At 36.0% G+C, this 26,046-nt stretch overlaps 5 protein-coding genes and 1 pseudogene across 6 annotated transcripts in view; 4 read left to right on the top strand and 2 right to left on the bottom strand.

Annotated features, from left to right (window-relative positions):
• The window catches only part of LOC104816038 (condensin complex subunit 2), a 4,409-nt gene extending 437 nt beyond the window's left edge, over positions 1–3,972 (top strand). Inside the window, exons 2-14 of one of the 2 annotated variants that reach the window (XM_010544702.1) lie at positions 122–268; positions 514–615; positions 739–856; positions 1,231–1,301; positions 1,372–1,432; positions 1,511–1,711; positions 1,815–2,110; positions 2,222–2,366; positions 2,470–2,726; positions 2,818–2,845; positions 3,041–3,177; positions 3,281–3,391; positions 3,490–3,972. In XM_010544702.1, coding sequence (XP_010543004.1) covers positions 122–268; positions 514–615; positions 739–856; positions 1,231–1,301; positions 1,372–1,432; positions 1,511–1,711; positions 1,815–2,110; positions 2,222–2,366; positions 2,470–2,726; positions 2,818–2,845; positions 3,041–3,177; positions 3,281–3,391; positions 3,490–3,717 — 1,902 coding nt within the window. In that variant the 3' untranslated portion in view covers positions 3,718–3,972. The remainder of the gene's footprint in view (positions 1–121; positions 269–513; positions 616–738; positions 857–1,230; positions 1,302–1,371; positions 1,433–1,510; positions 1,712–1,814; positions 2,111–2,221; positions 2,367–2,469; positions 2,727–2,817; positions 2,846–3,040; positions 3,178–3,280; positions 3,392–3,489) is intronic. The other variant, XM_010544703.1, reaches the window with a different exon arrangement.
• Positions 3,973–4,451: 479 nt separating this feature from the next.
• LOC104816039 lies at positions 4,452–6,409 on the bottom strand. Its single transcript, XM_010544704.2, has 3 exons — positions 5,987–6,409; positions 5,238–5,261; positions 4,452–4,975 (listed from the first exon to the last, which is right to left on the bottom strand). The coding sequence occupies exons 1-3, from the start codon at positions 6,180–6,182 to the stop codon at positions 4,620–4,622; spliced, it is 576 nt and encodes a 191-aa protein (XP_010543006.1). The 5' UTR covers positions 6,183–6,409; the 3' UTR covers positions 4,452–4,619.
• Positions 6,410–6,567: 158 nt separating this feature from the next.
• Positions 6,568–10,399, bottom strand: LOC104816040 (cell differentiation protein RCD1 homolog). Its single transcript, XM_010544706.1, has 9 exons — positions 10,121–10,399; positions 8,488–8,559; positions 8,164–8,253; positions 7,851–7,893; positions 7,482–7,591; positions 7,313–7,408; positions 7,037–7,236; positions 6,881–6,950; positions 6,568–6,802 (listed from the first exon to the last, which is right to left on the bottom strand). Exons 1-9 carry the CDS (start codon positions 10,292–10,294, stop codon positions 6,734–6,736), a joined length of 924 nt encoding a protein of 307 aa, XP_010543008.1. The 5' UTR covers positions 10,295–10,399; the 3' UTR covers positions 6,568–6,733.
• Positions 10,400–10,901: 502 nt separating this feature from the next.
• On the top strand, positions 10,902–13,721 carry LOC104816104 (annotated as a pseudogene).
• A 5,469-nt stretch (positions 13,722–19,190) lies between these two features.
• On the top strand, positions 19,191–20,830 carry LOC104816041 (mitogen-activated protein kinase kinase kinase 2-like). The gene has a single exon (XM_010544707.1). The coding sequence runs from the start codon at positions 19,234–19,236 to the stop codon at positions 20,281–20,283; it is 1,050 nt and encodes a 349-aa protein (XP_010543009.1). The 5' UTR covers positions 19,191–19,233; the 3' UTR covers positions 20,284–20,830.
• Positions 20,831–24,978: 4,148 nt separating this feature from the next.
• Positions 24,979–26,046, top strand: part of LOC104816042 (myb-related protein Myb4-like) — a 1,936-nt gene continuing 868 nt past the window's right edge. Inside the window, exons 1-2 of the mRNA XM_010544708.1 lie at positions 24,979–25,350; positions 25,474–26,046. Of these exons, the coding sequence (XP_010543010.1) occupies positions 25,069–25,350; positions 25,474–26,046 (855 nt within the window). The 5' untranslated portion in view covers positions 24,979–25,068. The remainder of the gene's footprint in view (positions 25,351–25,473) is intronic.

The following is a 26,046-nucleotide window of genomic DNA, read 5'->3' on the forward strand; positions in this document are numbered from 1 at the left end:
TTTGCTGCGAGATGAAGTCACTGTACGGATAGCAGCCAAGATCCGTTTCCGGCTGAGTGCATCTGCGTCACGTGCGGAAAGGATCAACAAAACAAATATAAAGGTTGGTCCCCTGCAGCAGGCGCGCGCTGCCAGAGCCGCCGCTAGCCGCCGTAAGTCTGTTGCTTTCGCTTGCGCTCCACCACCGGAGAAGGAACTCGATCCCTGTTTCGACAAACGGCAGATCCTCGAGTTGTTCCAGAACTGCATCAAATTGTCAAGTGAAAACGTCAGTACTTTCAATTCCAATTTCTCCTTTTTTCCGTGACCGTAGAAGTAGTCGATTAGTGTCTGAAGGCTTACCTTCGGTTAGTTTGGCTCCACTGAAACTATCAGGATTGAATTTGCATTTTCAGATTTTCTGGGGAGAGGAGATATTCTTTTAAGTTACGTTTGCGTATTAAGGGATGTGATGTTTTACAATTCATATCAGCGGGTATGTTCTGATTTTCTTCTGGGTTTTGTGTTACACAGAAAATCAATCAAAAGAATACGTGGGAGCTGAATTTGATCGACCATCTCTGTGAGATTATTAAGGTTGAAGAAGAGGACACTGCTGAAACAAATTTTCAAAAGGTAAGCTTCTCTTTACGCACCTTCTTTGGATGTTTGTCTTTCCATACAAATTTGCTTCATCAGACCCCCAAAAAGAAAAACTGAAAAAGAAGTTCATTGCTAAGAAATATGTATCTGTTACAGGCAAGTTGCACTCTTGAAGCTGGAGTTAAGATTTACTCATTGAGGGTGGATTCAGTTCATTCTGAGGCATATAAGGTCCTGGGTGGAATTAATAGAGCGGGCCAGGATGACAGTGAGGGTTAGATTTCTCATACACCAGAGCTTATCATTTTTTTTTAATAAAATCGTCATTTGAAGTTTTTCGCAGTCAACAATTGACTTTGTTAATCCATAGAGAATGTATATTCAATTATTTTGATTGATTTGATAGACCAAACTAGTTTTAGGATTTGCTAGGCACACTAATGTGCATGTTTAAGTTTCTGATGACATTGTCCAAGTTCTTGACTTCTATATAGACGTGGATGTAACTGGAAATCAAATTTCAGGGGTACGAAGATATTCAAAGAACATCGATTGTTGGCTATGCTTAGAACTTCTGGCCTTATTCAGAAAGTACTGCACGACCTTTTGTTTTATTTTTTCTTTTCTGATAATATTCTCTCAATCCAGACAGCACAGTGGAGGCTAATGCAGGTTTGGTAGATGATGAGAGTAACCCAAAGAAACAGACTGAGAAAAAGGTAGTTATACAGAAATCTCGGAACTGGAAATAGCAGGTGAAACTACTGGCTGACAATGTTTCACTTGCAGATATCACCTTTATCAACGCTGGAACCTTCTTTCGAGGCTCTTAATGTAAAGAAGTTCGATGGTGATTGCTCATCCTAACTCTCTTTGTCTGTTCTGTTGTCTGAAAATAATTTCTGTGGAATGATATTTGTTTTTACAGTGGCATTTGCTGTGGATCCACTTTATCATCAGACATCAGCACAGTTTGATGAAGGTGGAGCGAAGGGGTTGTTGCTAAACAATTTAGGAGTTTATGGTGGGTGCCAAGTGCTTTTTGATTCACAAGAAATTCCTGGAAAGCTTGTTTCATTCGCAAATCAGCCTGATAGATCAGAAACAATTGACATATCCTTTGCCAAAGGTCTGATTTTATTGTCGATACACCGTTATTTATTGCTATATATCGTTGTGCGGGTCTTGTTGCACTAGTTTTTTCAATCTGATATGTGCTGTGTAATGTGTAGAATATGTGCAACAAATGGTGCTAAACATGCGAGTGAAGGATGAGATTTCACCATCTCTTCAGACTATAATAAGTCAATTTGATGAAGAGAATCAAAGGCCTCTTGATACATTTTCTTGTGGTCAGAAATTGACTGAACCAGTTGATGCTTCACAAAGTGTAACGGGTTACGTAGACGATGACGAGGCATATGAGAACTTTGAAACTTATTCTTATGATCATGAGGGTTACCCTAGCACTGTTGAGGAACATCTTGGCGTCAATGATGCCGAACCAACATATTCAAATTATCATGAGGTTATTATTTTTACGGTTCATTCTGATGTTTACTTGTTTCTATTAATATGTCTGATACCCCGTTCCAATTTTTGTTACTGGAAAACTGATTCTGAGGTTTTGGCTTTGCAGGAAGTCGAACCATCATCATTCCAAGAGCCAGATTTAGGTGACAGATTTGAGAATGTTGATGAATATCTGTTTTTGAGTTTGGGATTTTCGTCGAAACAAAATTCTTGGGCAGGTCCTGATCATTGGAAGTTCAAAAAAACTAAAGGTATAAACTTGCATGTCAATTTCAAATGATAGTAGAAGCAATTTTCTGTTGGTGGTTGTTCAGCTTCTCTGCGGGTTTCCGATCACTGGATTCTTTTTCACAGGCCCAGAGGATCATCTTGTTACAGAGATTGGATCTCCAGTGCCAGAAAAGAAACCACGGAGAAAAAAGCAAGCAGAACCTGAACTAGATTTTACAAAAGCTTTGGATGAAGAAACACCTGATATTTTTATGCCTCCAAAAAACCCAAAGTCGTTACTTCTGCCAGCAAATAGAGTGCCTTGTCAGACCAAGCTTCCCGAAGATTGCCATTATCAACCTGAGAATCTCGTTAAACTATTTCTACTGCCAAATGTGATGGTAACTTACTGTACAATGATTCAGTTAATGTCTTTCTAGTCTGTGGTATCTCTTATCTCTTCTCTGAAGTAAATCTTCTGAATGTTCACAGTGCCTTGGGAGGAGGAGAAAATTCTCAGGTAACATTTCTAGTTATAATGAATTCATCAGTAGTGTCCTCTCGGATTTATAACAAAAATATCAGCATCCTTGTTATCTTGACCGGGTATAAGATGTGCTTGTGCTTTGGCAAACTTTTCTAGTAAGAAGGCCTGTTCTTGGTGTTCAAGAAATTACTTGTGTCATAATCCATTTGTTATTTGCACATTCAAAAGGTGAATCAAGGCAGCAGGATGATTACCAACCTGTGGAACCATGGGACAATGAGAATGCATTTGATGGTCCCTTTGATAATGGAAATGATCAAAGTGATGTGGAGGATGCCAATTCATTAGTCTCTCAGCCACCCCAGGTAGATTTTTGACATTACATCACTGATTTTGTTGGATATGTCTCTTCAGAATGTTTTTGTCAGCAACATACAGTTGTCGTAATTACATGTATTCATGAATTAGGTCAACAAAATCGAGGTCCAATACGATAAAACTTCAAAACAAGTTGATGTGCAAGTACTCAAGGAAACTCTTTGGGACTGCATTCAAGAATCTCCTGAACCTCATAGTCAGGTAAAGCTTTCACCTTTATTTAAGAATCTCATTTGTTAGCGACCTTTTCTCCCATTGTTAAAAAAAAAAAACCCTTACCGATAATTTGCTTGTGAAAGAAGGATGAGGATGACGGAAAAGAAATGAGATCATTCAAGCAACTATTGGAAAGCTTCCCAAGTGACTGTCAAGCGGCAAGGAGCACCCGAGACATCTCCCCTCACCTTTGTTTCATCTGTTTGCTCCATTTGGCCAACGAGCACGGTCTCTGCCTTCAGGACAACTCGAACCTAGATGATCTTACTATTAAAATTCCTATTTCAAGTAGGGAAATAGAGAAACTGTGAAGAGAGAAGAAGGTTGATGTTTTTTCCTCTCTCTATGTGTGTATTCAAGAATTCTCGGTGGATTTCCTCATCTGCTGACTGAATGATTATGCTGTGTAGTTCCTTTTACTTTCCACACAATTGAGATCGTCGAAGGAAAGACGTGACCCTCTGTGTTGTGCCATTATTAGTTTGTGAAGAACTTTGCTAGCCAGACATAGATGCTTGTTCGGTTTGGTGTAAAATAACTTTAAATGGCATCTCATCTTCATTTTTTTTTCTTTCTATTATTGTGAGTGTATGTGATTCTACAACTGCTCGTGCGGGCATGGATCGGATATTCGAGTTTTTCAGTGACACTATCTAGCCTCAACCTTATGGAGATCGGGCACTCATGGGAGTTAGTGCGTGGCATTGGGTACCCGGTGGACGAGGGAGGCAAGGCAAAAACCGAGAAGAGAGAGAATGAGAGGGGGGTGAAACCGAGACCAAGAAGAGATTCAGAGATAGACTTTGCCCGAGACTAAACAAGGTGAGGACAAACCAAAATCCTAAATACCCTTCAGTTCTAAACGCAAAAGTCGGATTTTGGCCAACGATGAATATCTGACTCACAGGTCGGACGGGGGCTAAGCAAAACGGGGTGGGTTGCCTACTACGCCATTATCGCTATCGAAATGAATTTTGACAAGGCTAATTTATATATACATGCACGAATGTATATGCGTGCGTGTGTGTGTGTGTGGCGCCAAAAGTGAGATGAAAAACAAGAAAATAGGATTATGAAACTTTCATCAAGGTTCAAGACACTTGTTATTGTTACAACATTTTCAATCCATACCGTGTGAGACAACTAAAGACGTATTACCTTCACAGTTACTTTCATCTTGTTTGGCCTGAATCATCATTTTTTGTTTGCGTTCTTAAGCAACTTGGACACTGCTCTTCTTGCTCTTACCATTTGATTTGGTGGATCCTCCTCCTTCTTTCCATCCTTTCCGACGAGCCCTCGTCTCCCACAAAGCCGTTAGCTTCTTCTGCTCCACGAGAGCTTCCTCCGCCTTTTCCCGTGCTTCTTCGCATGTTTCCATCCCAGAGTTGCACTTATCTGCCTCCTTTTGGTATGACGACATTATCTTCTTTGCCTCTAACAATCCCATGTCCGCTCGCTTCTGCTTTTCCAACGATTCCGCTTCACGCAGTTTCAATTCCTCGGTTAGCAGCTCAGCAAAGTTCTTCTCCGTGTCCTCATTCACCTCTGGATCACGCTTCACGCATTCTGTATCAAAAGACAACATTTCTTTAAGATTTTTGGGGGTTATAATAACCGAAACTTGTCAGTGATCTTTACGTTATCCAAGAAATGAGACAAGCCACAAAGAAAATCATTTTGAAACAACCAAGATGGTACCAGACTCATCTAATACATCACTTACAGAGCGTATTCAACAAATGCTATACTCTCTTAACAGCAATACAGTGCTAGTAATGTCCATCAAAACCAACTCATGATAGAGAGAGAGAGAGAGAGAGAGACTGACCGGCAAAAGAAGCATTCTTCAGTCCTGCAAGAAAGTAAAAGCAAGGAAAACAGGTAAGGCTTCCATTTCTTGGAACCTTTTTCCAAAAAATAAGACGGAATCGGAATACTGATGAGAAAAATAGTAAATTTACGAATTCTGCAAATAGAAATGAGCACCCAGTAATACTGATTGCATATTTCGACCATAACGCCAACCTATATGACATGACTAAAGAACTCACAAGTTATCATTTTGTGTCGTAATCAAACAAGATAGATAAAATCCGTATTTGATAAGGATGCTGCTGCCGCTGAAAACAATGCAGACTCGTAACTGTGACACAGAATCAGAGCTAGAAAAAACTGTGGTTACCAATCTGGGAAGCTAAATGATCCAACAAAGATCATGAAGCTAAAGTGCAGATGAAAGATGACCATACAAACCACAGCTGATGCAATTGTTATTGTTGCTGATCTCAAACAATGGAGTTAGCCCAGGAACAAAAAACAGAACAAGTGTAATACCGAATTCGCATTGGATCCACACCTACTTGGTAGAACCGATCACTGTTCTGATCTACTGGCTGTCAACGCGATTTAAACTCATGATCCGCTCATCACCAGATCTAGTAACTACAGAGTATTGAGATATATATATATCATCACGAAACGAAGTGCTGATCCAAAACAAAGATCATCTCGAACATGCACCACAAGTACTAGCGAGATCTAAGCCAGCACATCGTCGAGTGCGGGGAACTAGATTACCTTCAGGGATGGTGAGGAGAGGCAGGGAGGAGCAGTCACAGACGCATGGAGGGCAAGAGGAGGCGGAGGAGCGGTGGCTGACGGTGGCCAGAGCCTCCGTGAGGTGCCAGTAGAGCGGCGGACCAAGTATGTAACCAACCATGCCCAGCCCCAGCAAGGCCAATCCTACCTTGAGCGCCGCCGAGCGGGTCGCCATTTGCCGAGATCCAGCGATGTGGGTTCCCGAAAGAAATCGAATTTCCGGCGGATGAGGAGGAATCTGGAACTGGGATTTGGTTGGAATTCGCGGTGTGTCAATGGGGGTGAAAAATCGGTGAAGCGCGTGGGAAGATGAAGGTCAAGTAGGAAGGGGGGGCTTTGAATTGACGCAAGTGTGAAAAGGCCAGAAAATGTGTCAAAACTGCCGTCAAAATCGATCTAAATCTCTGACTAGTTTACTAGAATGCGCAGTGCTTTATATGCGAAACCATCAACTCCCACCGAATAACCAGCCGGTTCAGTCCGGTTTAGTTTGTATGATTGTTTAACCAAACAGGCCCAATGAAGTGCAGGTTTCATTCATCTCCGTAATTCTTTCGTCATCAGAGAGAGAGAGAGAGCATCCATCTGTGGTCCATACCATACATATACATAACAGTCTCTGGAAGTTTCTGTTCCTTTTTTGGGGGTTGTGTGTGTGTGTGGATATGTGTGTGTATTCGTTTTGTGTTTTTTGGTGAGACAGATAGCATACATAATCTGGCATATTTAGTTAAACGCTTTGTTTCTCAGATTCTGAAGCAGCTTGTTCCTGTAATCGTTGGCCAGCGGATCCTCCTGCCACCACTCCTTACTGTCATATATGAAATGCTTTTTTCTACTACGACAGGTTTCATCAAATGAAATTACACTTACAGATAGGAACTCCTCGAAGGTGCTGTCCACTAGCAGAATTGGTATGTACCTTCTTATCCCCTCGCACGCCCTTCTCGTCCCCCACAAATACATTTCTCCGTTAATAAAACCGATACCTGTTTTTTTTTATAAAGAAGAGTAGAAGATGGGAGAGACCTGGATTTCATGGAGAGCCTGAGGTAGCACCCCACAACGAGCTGCAACAAGTTGGGAGGAGGCTTCTTCTTCATGCCCGCTAGCTTCACCATCAGCTTCTTCAGTAGCCCGTCTATTGTAAAGTAACGCTCCGCCAGTACACAGCAGTACTGCAGCCCCTCCTCCGTCATCAGTATCTTGTGCAGTATATATGTCGCTACCTGCATACATATATCATCACTCCCACCCGTGTACCAAATTCTCAATGATGCCTTCATTCAGCAAATGTGTACTCACTGTCTGTGATGCTATACAGCCAATGCCAAGGCAATGAAGGCAACAACTGACCGCGTCAGAATCTATCAGGAAACGTGCCCCTTCTTCATATTCCGGCTGCAGGTATACCCACGAGTAATTTAATAGTACATCATAAAAAAGGGTTTAGAACACTGATAGGATCGAGTACCGATTTCAACAGCTGAGCGAGGACGCCCAAGCTGCCGAGCCTTAGGTATTCACGGGGCTTATCTGTGTGTGTCGTTTGCAGCAAAGGATAGAAATAGTGTGGCATCATAGCTGCGAATAGGAAATTTATATACTATATGTATCAGCTTTACCATATCCACAGCTTAGATGTGTAAGAATCGTTATTCTCTACTGCTTTCTTGAATTATCACTAATTCATTTTCTTTTTGTTGAAAAAAGGGGGCCTACACATGGACAAACAGAATATATATATGATGCATGGACACTTTTCCTTCGACTGGGGGTTTTGAAGGTTTCAAGACTGACATTAACATGAGAAATAGACTGACAATTGAAGAAGAAAGCTTACCCTTAAGAAATTTTGCCCTTGTCTCGGGATGAGAGGCTATGCACTGTAACAGAAGAGAGAAAAACTTGTTACATCTGATACTGCAGAGCCATAGCCGTCAGAACCCCAATGGGACAACCAACATTTAGACACATTATCGACTTCCGCCCAAAGGCAATTATAAAGAATATGGTTTTTGAGAGGAACAAAATGGTTATATTAAGGGTTGGATTATTGGTAGCCTCGAAAATGTATACAGGGGGTTTAGATTGATTCAAGAAACAAATTGGTATACTTCTAAAAAACGGGGAAGAATCGTTGGAAACTAAAGAACCTGAAACAGAAGGAGAGCATTGTACACTCGAGTTGATAACCTCGGACACAAAACAGGCGATGAAAGCTCTGTGTACACTCCAATGACCTCCTGAAGAGATAGAAGTAGTTAAGATAGCTATAAGTTAACCTTATCAAGTATAAACACAAACAGCGAGGAATTTTACAAAGATAAGAGATGGAAAAAACGATACTAGAATCAAGAATGAGATGAACCCAACTAAAGAAGATGGGACCGAAACCAACAAAGACAGAAGAAGACTCACTCGTTGGAGTTATGTTTATTCCCCCCAGAGTCTACTGAAGCAAAGTATTTCCATTTTACCTGTAACAGTGCGCTAATCGGGATTGAAGAACTCCATAAGAGCAACGCTAAATCCTCAAAGCTGTCCCTATTCTGAGAAAGAAGAAAGGATGAATGAGATATGTAACATTCGAATTAATGCACTGGAAAACAAATTCATTTAACGGCGAAAATCATGCACGAGTTAGGGGTGAGATACAACTCTCCCACTAAAACTTTATTTCGATTTCTGTAATCTTTTCAGGAGCATCATGAAATCGACACAGAATTTAGCTTTCATGTCTAAAAAAAATACAATGACAAGTACATGAAACCAAAAAGCAAAGGATTCATCCTACTTCTAAGAAATTTTCAGGGGAGCTGGAGCCATGAGATTTTATCTCAAAGATGGAGAAACAATTGGGAAAAGGCCATTCTTGAGTTGTCGTTTATATTTATCTCAATACATATTCCTAAAACCGTGTAAACAGCGGAAAATCGAGATTATTTGATGATTTCTGAGTTTTCCATATAATTTCCTTCGCAAACATGCGTTTTCCGCCTTATTATGTGACACAACTGATAAAAAAACTAGAGTTAGATGTATAGCTATTATGTCTCAAGTAACATAAACGATTCATAGACAGTCAATACAATACTCATATCAGCAACAACAATCTCTTACGCGCAATGCATCCTGTAAAATGAGTAAGGACATAATAAAATGCTAGGATAAATCTCTGGCGACCCCCCGATATGGAAGGAAAATGAAAAATATTTATGAGTTTTCCTTTTATTCGAGGATTTAAAAGTTTATTATTTCTCAGAAATATCTCAAGATATTAATTTTTGTTAGAATACGTATTAATTGATCATTACCAAATAAGCAAAGGAAAACTATAACATGATAAGGACAATTATGGACCATAGATTGTTATCTATCTTGAAATAAGAATTACCCCATATGACATGAAGAGAAGAAATACACGAACAACAAAAAAAGATAACATCACGTAAACTAATCAGAGGAAAGGAGATCAAGACACCAACACTCGGTGATCACAGGAGCACGAATCAGAAAACAAAAGACTAGGGGATGCAAGACGACGAGATCATTGCAGAAATGATCCAAAAACCGCTAATCGAATCTCTGCGTAGGTAATGATATTATGGAGATTACTATCTGATAATTTCCGAATGAAGACAAAAGAGGGACAATCACAGTCAGAACAGATCAAAATCTCTCCCAGGATTCAACAAGATAATGACAATTTTGATACGATGATCACAAAAAACGAAGGCCGAAATTAGTCACAACGACAAGTTTTCTTCTCAAGCAATCAGATTTTCAAACAAAATACGAAATAGAAAACACGCACTTCCATGGATTGCAACCTAAAGGTCAGAAAACGAAAAAATGGAAACCAAAATCCCTCCGATCATATGAGTAAAACAGCCGCACAGCCGAGGCTAATAACATCATTATTACCTACGCAGCAAGAAACAAATCAACTCTAGATTTACCCAAAATCAATTGACATCAACTTTCTCTCGAATCGATGAATTCATGGATACGAAATCAAACATCAAATCGACCAAAATTAACACAAAAAGAACGAGCAAAAGAGAGCACAGATTTTTTTTTTACTAAAAAAAAGAGAGAGAGGTGGCATACGTCGGCGAGATTCTGGAGGGCCAAATCTCGACTCGCCGGAAACTGAAGATCGTTGATCCAGCGGATGATGGTGGCGACGGAGAGCGGAGGTTGGCTGGTGGAAGCTCCGGCGGCGGAGGACCGAGTCACCATGAGATTGTAGTCCTCGTACAGAGAATCCGGAAGGTTCAGCATTTTTTTCCCCGCGGAAACACAGTCACCGGAAAAAATCCTCTCTGGATTTTATTTTTTTTTTGGCGATTCGGGAGTGTAGTGATTTTGGCAGGCAGTAGAGGAGTGGAAGAAGAAGAAGGGCTATATAGCCGAGGCCGACGAAGGAGCGCGCTTGGCTTGAATTAATGAACAATGGAATCTGTTAACCGTGTGGACCAAAATACCCTCTGCCTAATTTTAATTCTTTTACCTTAATGACAGTATTTAAAAATGGGTTTATGAAAATAGTCCCAATTTATAAAAATATGATCTCCCATAAATTTGATAATTATATATCCATCTTAAAATTATACATTTATATTATAATCCCGAATTCAGTGCTACATTTCATAAACATGATAGATTTTTATTTAGTCATTATGAAATAAAAAAATCTGGATTGTTAAATATCATCTATTTTCGTTTGAATATGATAATATTATTAACTATTATAAGATAATTAACAATTACCGTCATAATACTTAATTACAAAGGATAAAGGACAGAAAAAATGTGAGAAAAAACGAATGTGTTAGAATATAGTAATTTAGCTTCGAGGGCAAGGGTGAAATGGTCATTTCCACTAATAATGGTAGTAAATGGTAAGTAATAAAAAGCTTTAATTACAAATAAATTAAAAAATAATAAGTTAACCTGTGTTAAATTCAGACAAATGTAATGTTTGTACTCTCTGATACTGGCAACACAATTTAAAATTTTAATAACATTATCTTAACCGTTTAATTATATCTATAATAAACTCGTTGAACTGTACTTACCTAAATATGTGTATTATTGAGACAGATATGTTATAAATAGGGAAAATGTTATTTCACGAAGACAAAATAAGATGTAATTTTAGGAAATGTTGCAAGTCAAATAAAAATCTATTTACCCGTAAATCCCAGATTTATATTTTCGAGAGTAAAAATAAGTTAGAAAAAAGAAAAAAAGAAATGAAATTGGGGAATGATTAAAACGAAATTGTACAATCGAATTAGCTTAAATGTCTGAAATATAATTTCATTGTGTTTGACTATTGCATGAAAAATTATAGTCATTTATGTTGGGTTTTATTACCTGAGAATATAAATAAAAATAGATATTAATTGGGCCCATAAGATAAATGAAATAGATCTGTAATGGGCCTAAGGCTAAGAAAATTTAAATTGGGGGAAAACGACGTCGTATGAATCCTGAGGTGTACCATGAACACTTTTGTTTTCGCATAATAGTTTTTTTTTAAAGAGGAGAGCTACTGTCCTCGTCTAAGTCGTCTTCATCTTACAGAATCTTCTTCTCCTCCTCAGCGCATCTTCTCTCCCCTCCTTTTCTTGCGTCTCCGTCCGTGCAATTTCTGATTCTTCCTTCAAGAAGATCCAGATCCAAAGAGATGACACCGTAAGTCTTTTCTATCTCATTTTGGCTGGTGTATCAGAATTGAGAAGATTCGATCGGCTTCGGAGTGTCTGGGTATCGAATGGATTCCGTCTGATTTTTCTGTAGGGGAGTCAGAACATTGATTGGTTTTTCGACGCAGGATTATGTCTGATTGTATTTACCCTCGATCGGCTTGATGAATCTCGGAATTAGATCTCTAATTACGGCTCTTCGTCAAAGATTGTGTTCTGCTGATGTAGGATCTGCTGATGTAGGATAGGAAGCATTTGCTTCTCAGTGTATGCTCGAATGTGCTGTTCTGTACTCGTTGTTTAGTGGTATAGAAGCTGGGAATGGGAACGGGAGTGACAAGTATCGATGTTTCTTAGCCAGTCCTGAAAATTGATGTATGTATAAAACTGCTTATTTGAGAAGAACGAAAGAAATTTGGGTTTTCAGTGCTGGGGTTTGACATGTTTCTCGTAGGAATCTAGTGATCGAGTTTCAGCTTATCAATTGAGTGGCAGGCAGAGTTTTGGCTTAGTCATGTTTACAGTTTCATGCTTCGTGAAAGAATTAGCTTGAGTTTATGTGTAAGTTTGTGGATGTTGGAAACGCACTGCCTTTGCCTATGCAAGCTCTTGGAAATGTATTGTGTGTTTTCTTGGATATACACCTTTCGTCTCTCAGAATACTTTCGTCTATTCAGCGTCTTTTCATTTACAATTTGTGATCCCTTTGGTGTGGTCAGACGTTTGATGCGTATGTGGTCGGACAAGATGAAGCTCCTGGGATTGTCGTAGTTCAAGAGTGGTGGGGTGTTGACTTTGAGTTCAAGAACCATGCCATTAAAATCTCACAACTAGGGCCTGGTTTCAAAACCCTTATACCCGAGTAAGTAGTACCTTTTTTTTGCCTTGCAAGATTTACTTAGTTTTGGTGTTTTATGGCTCATTTGGTCATCTTTTGCTAAGAGTGTTCTTCTTTCGATATTTTTTGAAGATTATACGGAAGAAAAGTTGGCCTTGATGCTGAAGAGGCACAGCATCTGATGGATGGCCTCGAGATGACAAGGTGCTGTCAAAGACATACGTGCTTCTGTCAATTCGCCGAAGACCAATGGTTCGAAGAAGGTAACTGAGTCTCTAATGCGCTTAAATGCATAAACTGCCGGTTTTTAGCTTCCTCTGGTTCTTGGCTTGTGGAATGCATGCCTTGACAATGGGTCTTTAACAAAACTAGAAATCCCATGTTGTGGTTATCATTGTCGAGAGATTCTTACTGACAAAAACAAAAAAATTGGAATTTTGGCAAAAAAAAGGTTGGTGTGACTGGAATGTGCATGGGAGGTGCTCTCGCTATCGCTAGCTCTGTTTTGGTACCAGAGGTTGATGCTGTTGTTGGCTTTTATGCGGACCTTGCAGATGCAGCTCAGGCTAAGGCACCTGTTCAGGCCCATTTCGGGGAGCTCGACAATTTCGTCGGTTTCTCTGATGTCACGGTATGCAACGTTACATTTCAAAGTGTTGTAAACAATCAATCCTGTATCTGGAACTCACATTCCTTAGATCTTACACACACGGGGTTTTATAATTCATCTCGGATGGGATGGAAGGGATAATCCGAAAATTGAATCCACGTAATATGGTTTTTCACAGGCAGCGAAGGCGCTGGAAGAGAAGATGATGAAAGCATCGGGAGTGAGAGACGAGGTTCATCCCTAACCTGGTAACAGGCATGGCTTCCTGAACAGGAGCCCCGAGGGGGCAAAGAGACTTTTACTGATTCGGACTATGAGGAAAGCATCAAACCCTAGCAAGAAGCGAGGGAACAAACCCTAACCCTAGCACTAATAAGGGATGGAAGCAAACCACCAAGAGAAAGAAAACCCTAAAACAGTGGGAAAGAAACCAGCCTTCAAACAACAGTCTCTATACGAACAATGATATACAGAATCCTCCAAAAATAATAGACTTCATATTGACTATAGTTTAAATTTGATTATTTGAGTATTTTCAGTTCGTTTAAATGACGATATTGCTGGTCTTGGTATATAATGGAAAACGATTAAACATAATTAAATGTATACATTGACATAGGCGCCACAACTAATCCTGAATTGACAAGTAAAAAATCAAATCAATTCCCTAATCATGTTTCTTGGCATGAATGCGAAAACCGATGGCACGCCAGTCCGTCTTATTTTCTTTTATGTATTATTTTATACGATCTTTCTTCGCTCCACGAACTACTTGGAGAAATTCCAGATTATTATCGCACGTGTTTCATGCAGTGAAAAAGGGAGCCCTCCCCACCCCCCGAAATGGTCCACTGTTTAACGCAGTGTCTGTTGATGCATATGTAATGTGCGTATCGTTCGTCGGTCGTATATATTGTATATGTTTACCACTTGTTTATACAAAACGGTTAAGCCGTCAAATAAATTTTGCAAATACTAAGATTGCCTTGTCAATCAGGAAGTTTTTTTTATTGGATTTTTGCTGGTATTATCATTTTTGTTGTCACTTTTATATTTTTCTTATGTCATTATGTGAAGAATACTTATATTTTTCCTTTAAAATTATATATATGCTTAGGGTGTTTTGTTATTCCCCGTTCATACATTTAATTTCGAAAAAGATACACGCACTATATTTGATGAGTCAAATTCTTAAAGTATAAGCCGACAAGTTTTCGTTTTCTTTTGCCGACAAAATTTTATTTCCTTTTCCATATGCATTTTAATAACGATTTAATAAAAAGATAGTTATAAGTATAGATATATATATATATACACAAAAAAAAGTATAGAAAATATATAAAAACCCATCAGATGTGATATGAGGACCCACGCGAGGGAGAGAACGGGTGGGCAAAAGCTCATCACCGAGAAGACGGTGGTGGGTGGCTGGTCGGACACGTGTCCTGCATTGGTTGGTTAATATCTTAATTCATGATTTTAGCGTAATTAAAATGTTCTAATTAATTTAGATTTGGTGATGTCTTAACAAAGTTTTTTTAACTCAGACTTCCGTAATCATCATTTTTTTTCTTGCACTTCACTTTTCTAATGTCCGAATATATAACAGGAAAATGTAAAAAGATACCGGTAAGTATTTTATTATTAGGTAAAATAAAAAAACACTAAATTTTATAATTTTGATTATGGAAAAAATACTGAACTTTGTTTTTGTCAAATAAATATTAAATTTTTAAATGAGTTTAAAAAATCACTAAACTTTTTAAATGATCCAAAAAAGTATATAAAACTTCTATGCAATTGTCAAAAAATACTAAACTTTTAAATGATTAAAAAAAATACATGAACTATATATAATTGTAAAAAAACGACAATAATTTGACGTGTTTATATTTTTTATGTCACTCATTTATTTATTTTGATAATCGTAAAAGAGTTAAATGTCTTTTTGACAAATTTTAAAAGATTAATGTTTATTTGACAAAATCAAAAGTTTAATGGTTTTTTTTTGTCAAACTTGAAAAATTCAATGTTTTTTGAGGATTTTCTCTTATTATTATTTTGGAGATTAAAATGAATTATTTGATGAAAAAAATTATATTGAACATTGAACAAAAAAAAAATATAGTTATGGAAATTAATTTGGAGACATGCATGAGTGGAATACTTTTATTAATTGTTAGTTGGTTAAAAGCCAAAATTATTCATAACTATATTAATTAACACAAATATAAAAAAAGATAATATTTTTTGTTGTGATGTCTACGTTTTAAAGTGTTTAAAAGACTGCATGCATACATAATGATAATAATGTAAGTAAAAGCATGCCACACACGTGAATTGCTTGTGGAAGAAGATTAGCCCCCCGCCCCCCCCCCTTCTAGTTTTTATAACTTATAAGCCACGCATTAAAAATCATGTTTTTAAAATAAATTTCCGTTAATTCGTCTTTGCCTTAAATTGTTTTTTTTATATAGCACGATATATCATAAATGACATTTAATCATTAAACGATGCCTTTAAACTTTGCATATTCATATTAATCCTCGTTTATTTTTGGGTCACCACACTAAACGGTAAAAAACTGATATAAAAAGTTGTTCCATTTGTCAAGATAGGGTTCGAACCCTGACTTCTGTTTAAGGGATAAAAATTTTGAACATTCTATACCAAGTTTCCAATGCTTTAGGTTTAAATCCTCTATTTTTTAATTTATGAGAAACCGAGAATAGTTTTTAATATATATACACTAATAATTGTAAATTAACAAAAAATTGTTTTGGGGAGTATTGAAACATAAAATTAAGGATTTATAAAAATTAAATTCCATTGTTTATGAAATCATGAAAAATACATTCATGTAACTCAATAGGCTAGCAACATTGTGGAACACATTTCAGTTGAGTAACCTTATCATAAATAGGCAAGTAAATTAAAAAGAAAGAAAGAACATCAAATTAAATTGATTTTAAACTATAAAATTAAATAAGATTTATTCGTCATTATCAATTCTAAAGATTTTCACAGGAAATAAAATTATGTACTTTTTCTTTAACCACACATAAGAAGATAATATGTTCTTCTTCGTGACTGCTAAACACCAACCTCTAATTAAAATAGTGCGGTTAATAATTAGTGATAACATTAGTTGTGACTTTTTGACACTTCAGTTTGTTCTTTGATTTGGTTCTTCGTTTCAACTTCTTCAAACCAACACCTTATTATTATTATTATTATTATTATTATTATTATTATTATTATTATTATTATTATTATTATTATTATTATTATTATTATTATTATTATTATTATTATTATTATTATTATTATTATTATTATTATTATTATTATTATTATTATTATTATTATTATTATTATTATTATTATTATTATTATTATTATTATTATTATTATTATTATTATATCAGTACATAATTTTATTTATTGGGGATGGTTTGTTTGAGTTTTTTATCCCCGAAATGCATTAGTTTTTATGGTACAAAATCAAAGCCTATATGTAAATGTTGTATATCTATTATATCGCTATTGCTATTGTTATTTGACCATGTTATTAGCGTTTAAATATATAAAATTTAAGTCACATACTAGTAAGAATATATACATATATTTATTAAATAAGATGAACATCCGTATCGGACTAACCCAATATTTTTTTTAAACTTGAACATGACATAATGTAAATGATTTTCCAATGATTTCATAAAAATAACTAGAGTTAGAACTTAGATTACAATAGTCGGATAGTTTAATTTTCCAGATATATATTGATATAACATCATCATTCTATGATCATTTTAAAAAACTTTTTTGTATTTTTTTTAAATCCAATAAAACTTGCTTATTTTATACTCTATCTTAAATTTTTGTTTTTGACGCAACAAAAGCGGGTCCATTTTTCTCGATGCGTATCAGGTTATACTTTTAACTTGCATTTTTTTAAATTTGATCTTTCATGGGTATAAATAAGTTTTTTTTTATATTATAGGAAGTTATGAAAAAAATAGTGTGTCCATTGGATTGATACAGATTTCAAATGTCATTTTGTTTAATATAATCTAAATAATTTAGTTATAGCAGTAGACAGTTAACTGTTGCATTTTATAATGAACAGGTAATTGTCTCACCAATCCGTTTTCTTACCCTTCACGAGCAAATCTTAGGTAATCCCAGGTTGTCGCTTGTTCATGCAAGTTTACGACAAACTATATATATATATATATTTGTTTGACTGACCGGAAAAAGCATATGATGTAATTGTGATCAATATTAATTATTTCTTTTTACGTACTTGATTCATTGGTTTAGTCCTCTTTTTATATTTATAATATACCCAATGACAGAATGAAAATTCCTAAATTATGGAATATATTGATTTCTATGAAAAATAAAATAAAAAACAATAAAACAAAATTGTAACAAATTTTTAGTATCATGGTACAATGTTTCAGAATTAAATTCGTAAAATATAATGTGTGTGTATGTATATGTTGTATTTTTTTTCTATATTGAAAATGATTTTTAGATGTACTTCATGAGAAAAAGGAAAGGTAATATGATTACAATACATATCGTAGTTTTATATTAATCTGATATATATATATATATATATATATATGTTATAATTAATCATAAACAGGCGTAATCATATTCGACACTGATTAATTTATTTCATAATTCGACCAATGGTGGTTAAAACAACCCCAAATTCTAGGCTCTTTGGTCTGATACTTTTCATTTTTCCAAGGATTTTTACAAAATAAATTTATTAATCTACAAGAATATAATATAAATCCAACCACGCGTAAGTAGATACATATAATTTAAAATGTGATTATTTATGTGAAATGGTTGATCTGGTTCATATATAAATTATACATAAAATGTATAACACATTTTCATATAATTTAAGTTTTTTTGTTTTTCAAAACTGATCATTCTAATACGGAAAAAAAAAAAATATTTCTATTTTTAAAATCCCTAACATTATTTTCGAGACTCTAGCCTGAAGGTATATATGCTGTGATATTATTTTGTTAGATTGATAATTAAAAGAATTGAATGTTTAGTTTCTTAGATATATTTTCATTGAAAAAACAATGATTTTTTTTTATATTGATAATAACATAACTCTTTTTGTTTTCTCTAGTGTCAACCTTTAATTGAAATAAATCCGGATCTACAATATTTTCAATTTCAAATGAGGATCATTTCCAAGCTTAATAAAAGTTTAGCCCTTCTAATTAAAAACTAATTAAACCATTTGATGTAAACATATACAAACTGTACGTATCATTATGAAACGTTCCAAGTGCCCAACCTTTTCCTCTCCGCATTTTGAAACCAAAATTTTGTAAAACCTTCTTCTTCTTGGCAAAAAAAAAAAAAGTTGGCCACTTGTACACCCTAACTCTTTTGACACGTGTCCCCAGAAATGTACGGAACTGTCGGAAGAGTATTTTAACCACACGTCATCGCGTTTTGAACTTTTTAGAGATTAAAAACAATGAACGACGATCAAATCCTAGAAAAGTGCCACGTCACCCCATCGAACCTGCGTTGGATACGTACTCACTTCGAATCGCTGACTCAGAAATTATTATGCGCTTTTTTTTTTTGCTGAAAACTCTTTCTGTATTATCGAATGTTCACTTACTAAATACATGAAAAATATTGGAGAAAATGATACACATGAATTTGAATGTTTATATAAAAAATAAATAATGATTTTTCGATATATTATTTATTGAAAGATAATCATAATAAAATCACATCGAATCAGGTTATAATTAGTTATCAACTTTTCAAAGACCCCACGTGTCTAAATGGGGACGATCGTACGTTTATTTATTTAAATTAGTTTTTTTTTCTGTTGGTAGACGAAATGGATGTTACCAAAAGAAAAGAATACCCTTATAATTAAGAAAAATAAAAATAAAATAGTCCCTTATATAAAGACCTTTTATCAATGAGCAGTGTGGAAAACAAGAGAGACAAAAAAAAACCTTTGTTTTTCTTCAGAAGTTTCCTTTGTCTTCTCCAAATGGAATGGACGAAGGGCAGAACAATAGGCCGCGGCTCCTGCGCCACCGTATCTGCCGCCACGTATCACAACTCCTGCGATATCATCGCCGTGAAATCCGCCGAGCTCTCCCGGTCGGAGCTCTTGGAAAGAGAGGCCAAGATTCTCTCATCTCTGAGTTCTCCGTATGTTGTCGGATACAGGGGATGTGGAATTACCAATAACCCCGATGGCGTCGACACGTACAGTATTCTCATGGAGTACGCTCCGTACGGTACGGTGGCCGACAAGGCGGCAAAGAACGGCGGTGGGCTCGAAGAAAACTTGGTCGTGAAGTACACGCGCCACATACTCTGCGGATTAGAGTACCTTCACTCTAAAGGAATCGCTCATTGCGACATCAAGGGGAGTAATGTCCTGATCGGAGAAAACGGCGACGCTAAGATCGCGGACTTCGGGTGCGCCAAACGCGTCGACACGGAATCTGACTCGGCCGAGACGGTTCGGGGTACGCCGGCATTCATGGCGCCGGAGGTGGCACGTGGGGAAAAACAGGGGATGGAGAGCGATATATGGGCCGTGGGCTGTACGGTCATTGAGATGGCCACCGGTTCACTGCCGTGGACGATAGATTCCGGCGACCCGGTTTCGGTTTTGTACCGGATAGGATATTCCGGCGAGTCGCCGGAGATACCTTGCTGCCTTACGGAACCAACAAAGGATTTCTTGCAAAAGTGTCTCAAGAGACACCCAGAGGAGAGATGGACGGCCAACCAACTTCTAAACCATCCGTTTCTTGCTAAACCAGATGCCAAATCGGATCCGGTTTCCGGTTCGATGTCGAATTCGCCGACGAGTGTGATGGATGAGTTGTTTTGGGGATCGGTGGAGGAAGCCGAGGAAGAGGAGAATCTGGACCGTCCAAATGGGTGGGTGTCTCACGAGGAGAGGATCGGACGGTTGTGGAGCGTTGGAAACGCGGGGCCCACATGGGATTTGGAGGGTGGTGATTGGGTCACAGTGAGGAAGAGATGCGACAGAACTCTGATTGGTGGGTCCATACGAATTTAGAGAAATTAGATTAGGGTTTAGTGGGAATTGTTCATATAAATTTGTTTTCTGTAATAATAATTCATGATAAAAAAAAATTTATTGTTTCGGAAGTAATCGTTTTGTTTAAAATTTTCAAAATAAAATTTTGGTCTTATGAATTTTTCTACTATAATTTTGGGATGTAATGGCAATGGGGTTTATTGAGATGCCAACTTGTCTTTCTTGGTTTGGTCTGTTTGGTTAGGCGTCCGTAGGAATCTTTTAACAATTCCCATTTTGTTAATAAGTTTTATGAAAAAATAAATCACATTATAAATTACAAAGCATATATATATATATATATATATATATATATATGTATATATATATCGAAACAACTGCGTTTCGAATTCGAATCTGTTTGTGGTGGAGGACGGAGCCGACAAAGTCAACATTTGGAAATGGGGGAAAATAAAATATGTTTCACATGCTCTCTACTCTAATAAAGTACGGTGTCTCAACCATGTCATAAATATTGTATTGTTTACTCGTTGGGTGGAATTTCAGGCTCAAAATTATGTTTTTATTTAGATCGTTTTCTATTTTAAATTCTTTTATTTTGTATAAGATATAACCATTCCTTTTTTTATTTCCATTTTCAATACAATTCAAAATTTTATGTGATGTCGGTTTGAATCTGGATTTCAATTAAAAAAAATTCATCTTTAAAGATATTTCATTTTTTATTAGCTTCTCAATTATTTTTTCTAAGATGGGATAAATTTAATTTAAAAAATCATTTGTAACCAGTTTTTAAATCAGGTTCATATAACAAATATATATTGTTCGGATTGATTCGATTCAATTTGATCATTGATAACCGAAATATTCACTTGGCTTCCGAATCCAATTCAATAGGAACACCAATATTAGAAGCTAGTATCCTACATTCACAACGACGATTCGTACGTATATTTGAGAATAATACTTATAAAAGCATGTAATTTATATATATATATATATATATAAGTACTCAACACAGTCCATTTCGACATCGTATTTGGTGCGATGTAAGAAAATTTCATACATCTAAGTAATATTCCATACAATTATAAGAAGGATGATACAAAAAAAGGGTTCGCATCTAATGATAATTAATTAATAACTAAATCACTTTAACCATTATTTTGTGTTATTTAATAAAGAGAATTGAAGTTCTTGCGAGGGGAACTCTGTCTCATGCTTCGAATCGCGAAGCATGATTGATACAATTATCATCTTCGTATAATTAAGAGTTGTTCAAATTATTGTTTCGCCTTAATTAGTTTTCTCCACCTTGATTCCTTCACGCTTAATACTCCCTTGATCTCTAATATTATTAATATCCTCCTGATGTGAAATCATATATGCATTAATACACATAATTAAATTTAATATTTAAAACATTTAATAACACGACTAAAAATGAAATATTAATTCGATGATATTGTATACACTAATATTAATCGTATATAATTTAGTCTAAATAAGTAAATTAATGTTAGGGCTGTATATATATTCACGATCTTAATATCTAGATCCGTTCATACGCACATGTATCGTGTAGAGTTTGTGAAAAAAAATCTGCACCGGTTTAACCACGTGAAATAATCGAACCAGACCGGAACCGGTAAACATCCCCATGTTCAATCTCGCCATGTCTTTCGATTGATCGGGTTGGTTTTACCAAAAATGTCTAATTAGCAAATCGTATAGAAATTAAACAGCTCGTAGATGATGAAAGAACAAATTTTGATTGGAAGATTAGAGAATCAACCATAGCTTTCAAAGAAAGCATATATATAGGCATGGTGCACATTAATTAGACAAAACTGCTATGTGGGTAATGGTCTGTAACCACGTTTTTATTGTTTTCAACTCTGTGTATAAATTATGTATGATATTTGTTCATGTACATGTATATATATATATATGCATATAATATGATATGAATATAGACAGACATACCTGCAGGAAGAAGCCATTGGAGAATCACTCTCTTCGCAGCTCAGGTTCTGAAACACCAAGGAGAGCCTCATAATCATACGATCTGATATAAGTTATATTAATGGCTTTATTTTCACAACATTTATTTATTTTACCGAAAAGCTGCCAAGAGCAAAAAAAAAACATATATTTCTTTAAAAATTTAAGATAAGGAAAAAAAAAACAAGAACATAAGAGTTGGCAGTTTCGAGGTTCATTGAATCTGGTGGCCTTACGGGAGTGCCCTGAGAGGAGGGTGATGAACAAGAAAAAGAAAGTGGGGTTTTATAAATAGATTTTCCATAAATTAATTTTCTCCATTAATTTATTACAAATAATTCCATCTTTTATGTTTACATAAAGCTCCAACCTATATCTACTGTGTTCTGTTTTTCATCATTACAGTACAACGTTGTATAGTGAGAAATGTTCAGAATTTTTATAGGATAGAGTGAAACGTGAATAAATAAGCGTAGGGATTGTTGAATGCTAAGAAAGATGTTCCGTACAACCCTAATTTAATCACGTGCTCATGCACCAAACCTTAAGATTTGTTCGACAATTGGATCCTTTCAGATTCTCATATATCTTTTTGGTCAAATCTCTTTGATTTCATGTTTCTTTTCAACTTCGGCGTGCTTTAGAAATTTCAATCAGATTTTTAAAATAAATATTATAATACAATTCCAATTTATTATAAACTAAGCATCTTTTTTTATACGAAATCTCGAACCGTTAAATTTGGCACATCATTGTCGTCATTTTCGTCACCTTCATCGTCTACATAATCGTTAGAGAAAGCTAATAAATTTTGAAATCCAGAAAAATAAATCGAATAAAATCACGTTGCAAGATTCATGGAACAATATTTTTATTTTTATTTTTTATGCTAAAATATATTTACTCATAATTTTTTTTTACATAATTGGTTTGTTGAGTTTTCGGGTGATGATAAATTAATTAAATTAAGTGGAATTCAATCGGTTATTCTTTTCCGCTTAGGCGAAGTTTTATCGAACAGGGGAACTAAAATTGGAAGCCCATTTTTCATGAACATTTAGGCCTCGTAAAAGCCCATACAATAATACGAGTATAGGCATATTCTTGATATATATATATATATATGTGTGTGTGTGTATTCAGTCCTATTGTTAAAAATTAATCAATGAAATAATTATAAAAAATATTGACAGATTGGATGCAATCTTTTTACGTTTGATCTATTTTAATCGCAATATAATAAAAATATTACCATTTTACTTACGATATATAATATAATGTACTTTTACTGTTAATTAATCATAACAAAATCCCTAGTTTTTATCTACATGAAAACGTATAGGTTCTATCATTTTTCAATGAATAATTCATGTCTATAAAAATTTAATTCACATATATAATGGCAAGCTTTTTTCACGAAAAAAAAGATGAGACGCATTTAGCACTAATATTTACGTTTATAAGGGCAATAAAGATGGTTCGTCCTATTGTCTTTAATTTATCTTCATAATTTTTTTTTTCTTCAATTTACTAATTCAGATTATTATATAACAAAAAGTAGGAAATGAAAGTGTGATATAGATTTGACATTTCCTGCTTTTTGCCATATTTAGAAGTAATTTGCTTGGAAGACTCCATCTCCATGATGCCCCATATTAAGAGATCATGCCAACGTAATTTTGCATTAAATTTCGCATAAACTCATACTCTTTTTTCTCTCCACTCTTTAAAATCATTAAAATATTTCTAAATAATTTCCCAAATTTGGTCCAAAAAATAAGAAAATATCGAGGGATAGAGAGGGATGGCGTGGGGGAAAAAGAAAATAAAAGAGGAGAGAGAGAGAGAGAGAGAGAGAGACGTACATTAGGCATGCAATGCTCGGCCGTGAAACAAGCTTACTCCTCTCCCTTTTATTTAAAATTTATTTAATGTACGATACGACTTTTCCTTTTAATGAAATGTGAACTGTAAGAAATTTGCTCATTGGTATTTTCGTAAGATGCCTTTTAATGGCATGTTTTAACAATTTTCAATTAGGTGTTTTTAATGCATTAACTTGGTTTAAAATCTTTACTTGTCCAATATTTTTTTTTTTATAATTCGAAAGTTCAGTAGACTACGTTTGCTCGACTACATATTCTAAATGGCCGAGAAAACTACACGAATATTTTTTTTCAAACGAGAACTCGAATCCAGATTGAGGAATAACTTTGCTCCATTCTTTACCTTAACAGTTGAACCACTTAATATTGGATTTTTTCCAATTTAATATATCTCACATCACATTTGGTAGAAATCTTTTTTCCTCTTTCTCCTTGACTCAGCTCTAATTGATCAGAAGATAGATCAAAAGACATACGAGGAACACATACGGTTTCGGACAAGAACCTCATCTCTCTCTCTCTCTCTCTCTCTCTCTCTCTCTCTCTCTCTCTCTCTCTCTCTCTCAAGGGAGAGGAAAGAGAGCAGAAACATACAAAAAGAGGCCATTAAAGTTAAACTAAAGCACGTAAAAGCAACAGTCCATTACGTAATCTACGTATTATACTATCCTTTCTTTCATCTCTCCAATCTCCATACACCATCCCCTTCCCTCTTCTCTCTCCATATCTATATACCTCTTTACACATAATCAACTATATATATATCACACACACATATATATAGTTGTATATTTACGTTACAAAGTAAAAGAGAATCATTTTCTCCTCGGGGGGTCGCCGTCATATATAAACAATTAACCTATACCTACACAAATACATACGTATATACATATATATATATATACACACACGGATGGGCGGGGGAGAGACGGCGGAGAGGGAGATGAAGAAGGGGCCGTGGACGGCGGCGGAGGACGCCGTACTGAGGGAGTACGTAAAGAAACACGGGGAAGGCAGCTGGAACGCCGTCATGAAGAGCTCAGGGCTCCTGAGATGTGGGAAGAGCTGTCGGCTCCGGTGGGCCAATCATCTCCGACCAAATCTCAAGAAGGGTTCTTTCACTCCCGACGAAGAGAAGATCATCCTCCATCTTCACTCTAAGTTTGGCAACAAATGGGCTCGCATGGCTTCTCAGGTCACATTCATTCACCCATCCGCATGTTTCGCCAAAATTTGTAATTTTGTATATATTCACGGATTCTTTAAAACATTTACTAACAACATCCCTTTTTGATTCGGTTTATATATAACATAACAGTTACCAGGACGGACCGACAACGAGATAAAAAACTACTGGAACACGAGGGTGAAGAGGCGGAAGAGGGCGGGTTTGCCTCTGTACCCTCAAGAGGAATCAACTTCTTTTCAATTCCAAAACCACAAAAATCACCGAAGCAGGACTTCTCCTACCTCTCCTTCGTCCTCTTCTTCTTCTCGGCCTTGCCTCCATCCCTTCTCTAGCCCTACCCCGACCCTCGATTCTTCCGTGAGCTACCAAATGTTCGATCTTTTCGCTGACCTTGACAATGATGATTATAGCACCAGTCTCGGCTTCTCTCTCCCTTTGTCCACATCGTCTTCTTCCAGTGACTTGTGCAGTCAAAATCGTCTTCTCGGGTTCACATCCGAGAACTCAAACATAAACAAAAACGACGGAAATAAGGCAGATGTTATGAGTTATAGTTCATTGCTTATGGGAGAGGAGATGAGACCGTCTTCTTTCCCTCCAGGACTAGACATCTTAGAGCTCCCTTCAAACCAAACACATTCATTCACTTGTAATGAAAGCATTCAGATGCCGCGACGAGGCAATAGCGGATTGCTCGACGCT

This window comes from Tarenaya hassleriana, unplaced genomic scaffold, assembly GCF_000463585.1.
Source record: "Tarenaya hassleriana unplaced genomic scaffold, ASM46358v1 Cleome24, whole genome shotgun sequence".
Lineage (NCBI taxonomy): Eukaryota > Viridiplantae > Streptophyta > Magnoliopsida > Brassicales > Cleomaceae > Tarenaya > Tarenaya hassleriana.

Excerpts from the sequence above, each read along its gene's own strand:
- LOC104816039 (XM_010544704.2), bottom strand. The coding sequence starts at position 6,182 with ATGGCGACCCGCTCGGCGGCGCTCAAGGTAGGATTGGCCTTGCTGGGG. Across the intron at positions 5,262-5,986 it reads TCTCCTCACCATCCCTGAAG|GACTGAAGAATGCTTCTTTT; the intron begins GTAATCTAGTTC and ends ACTTTCTTGCAG. Across the intron at positions 4,976-5,237 it reads GAAGAATGCTTCTTTTGCCG|AATGCGTGAAGCGTGATCCA; the intron begins GTCAGTCTCTCT and ends CTTTTGATACAG.
- LOC104816041 (XM_010544707.1), top strand. The coding sequence starts at position 19,234 with ATGGAATGGACGAAGGGCAGAACAATAGGCCGCGGCTCCTGCGCCACC.
- LOC104816040 (XM_010544706.1), bottom strand. The coding sequence starts at position 10,294 with ATGCTGAACCTTCCGGATTCTCTGTACGAGGACTACAATCTCATGGTG. Across the intron at positions 6,951-7,036 it reads AGGCTCTCCATGAAATCCAG|GGCGTGCGAGGGGATAAGAA; the intron begins GTCTCTCCCATC and ends GGGGACGAGAAG. Across the intron at positions 6,803-6,880 it reads CCTTCGAGGAGTTCCTATCT|GAGGATCCGCTGGCCAACGA; the intron begins GTAAGTGTAATT and ends GAGTGGTGGCAG.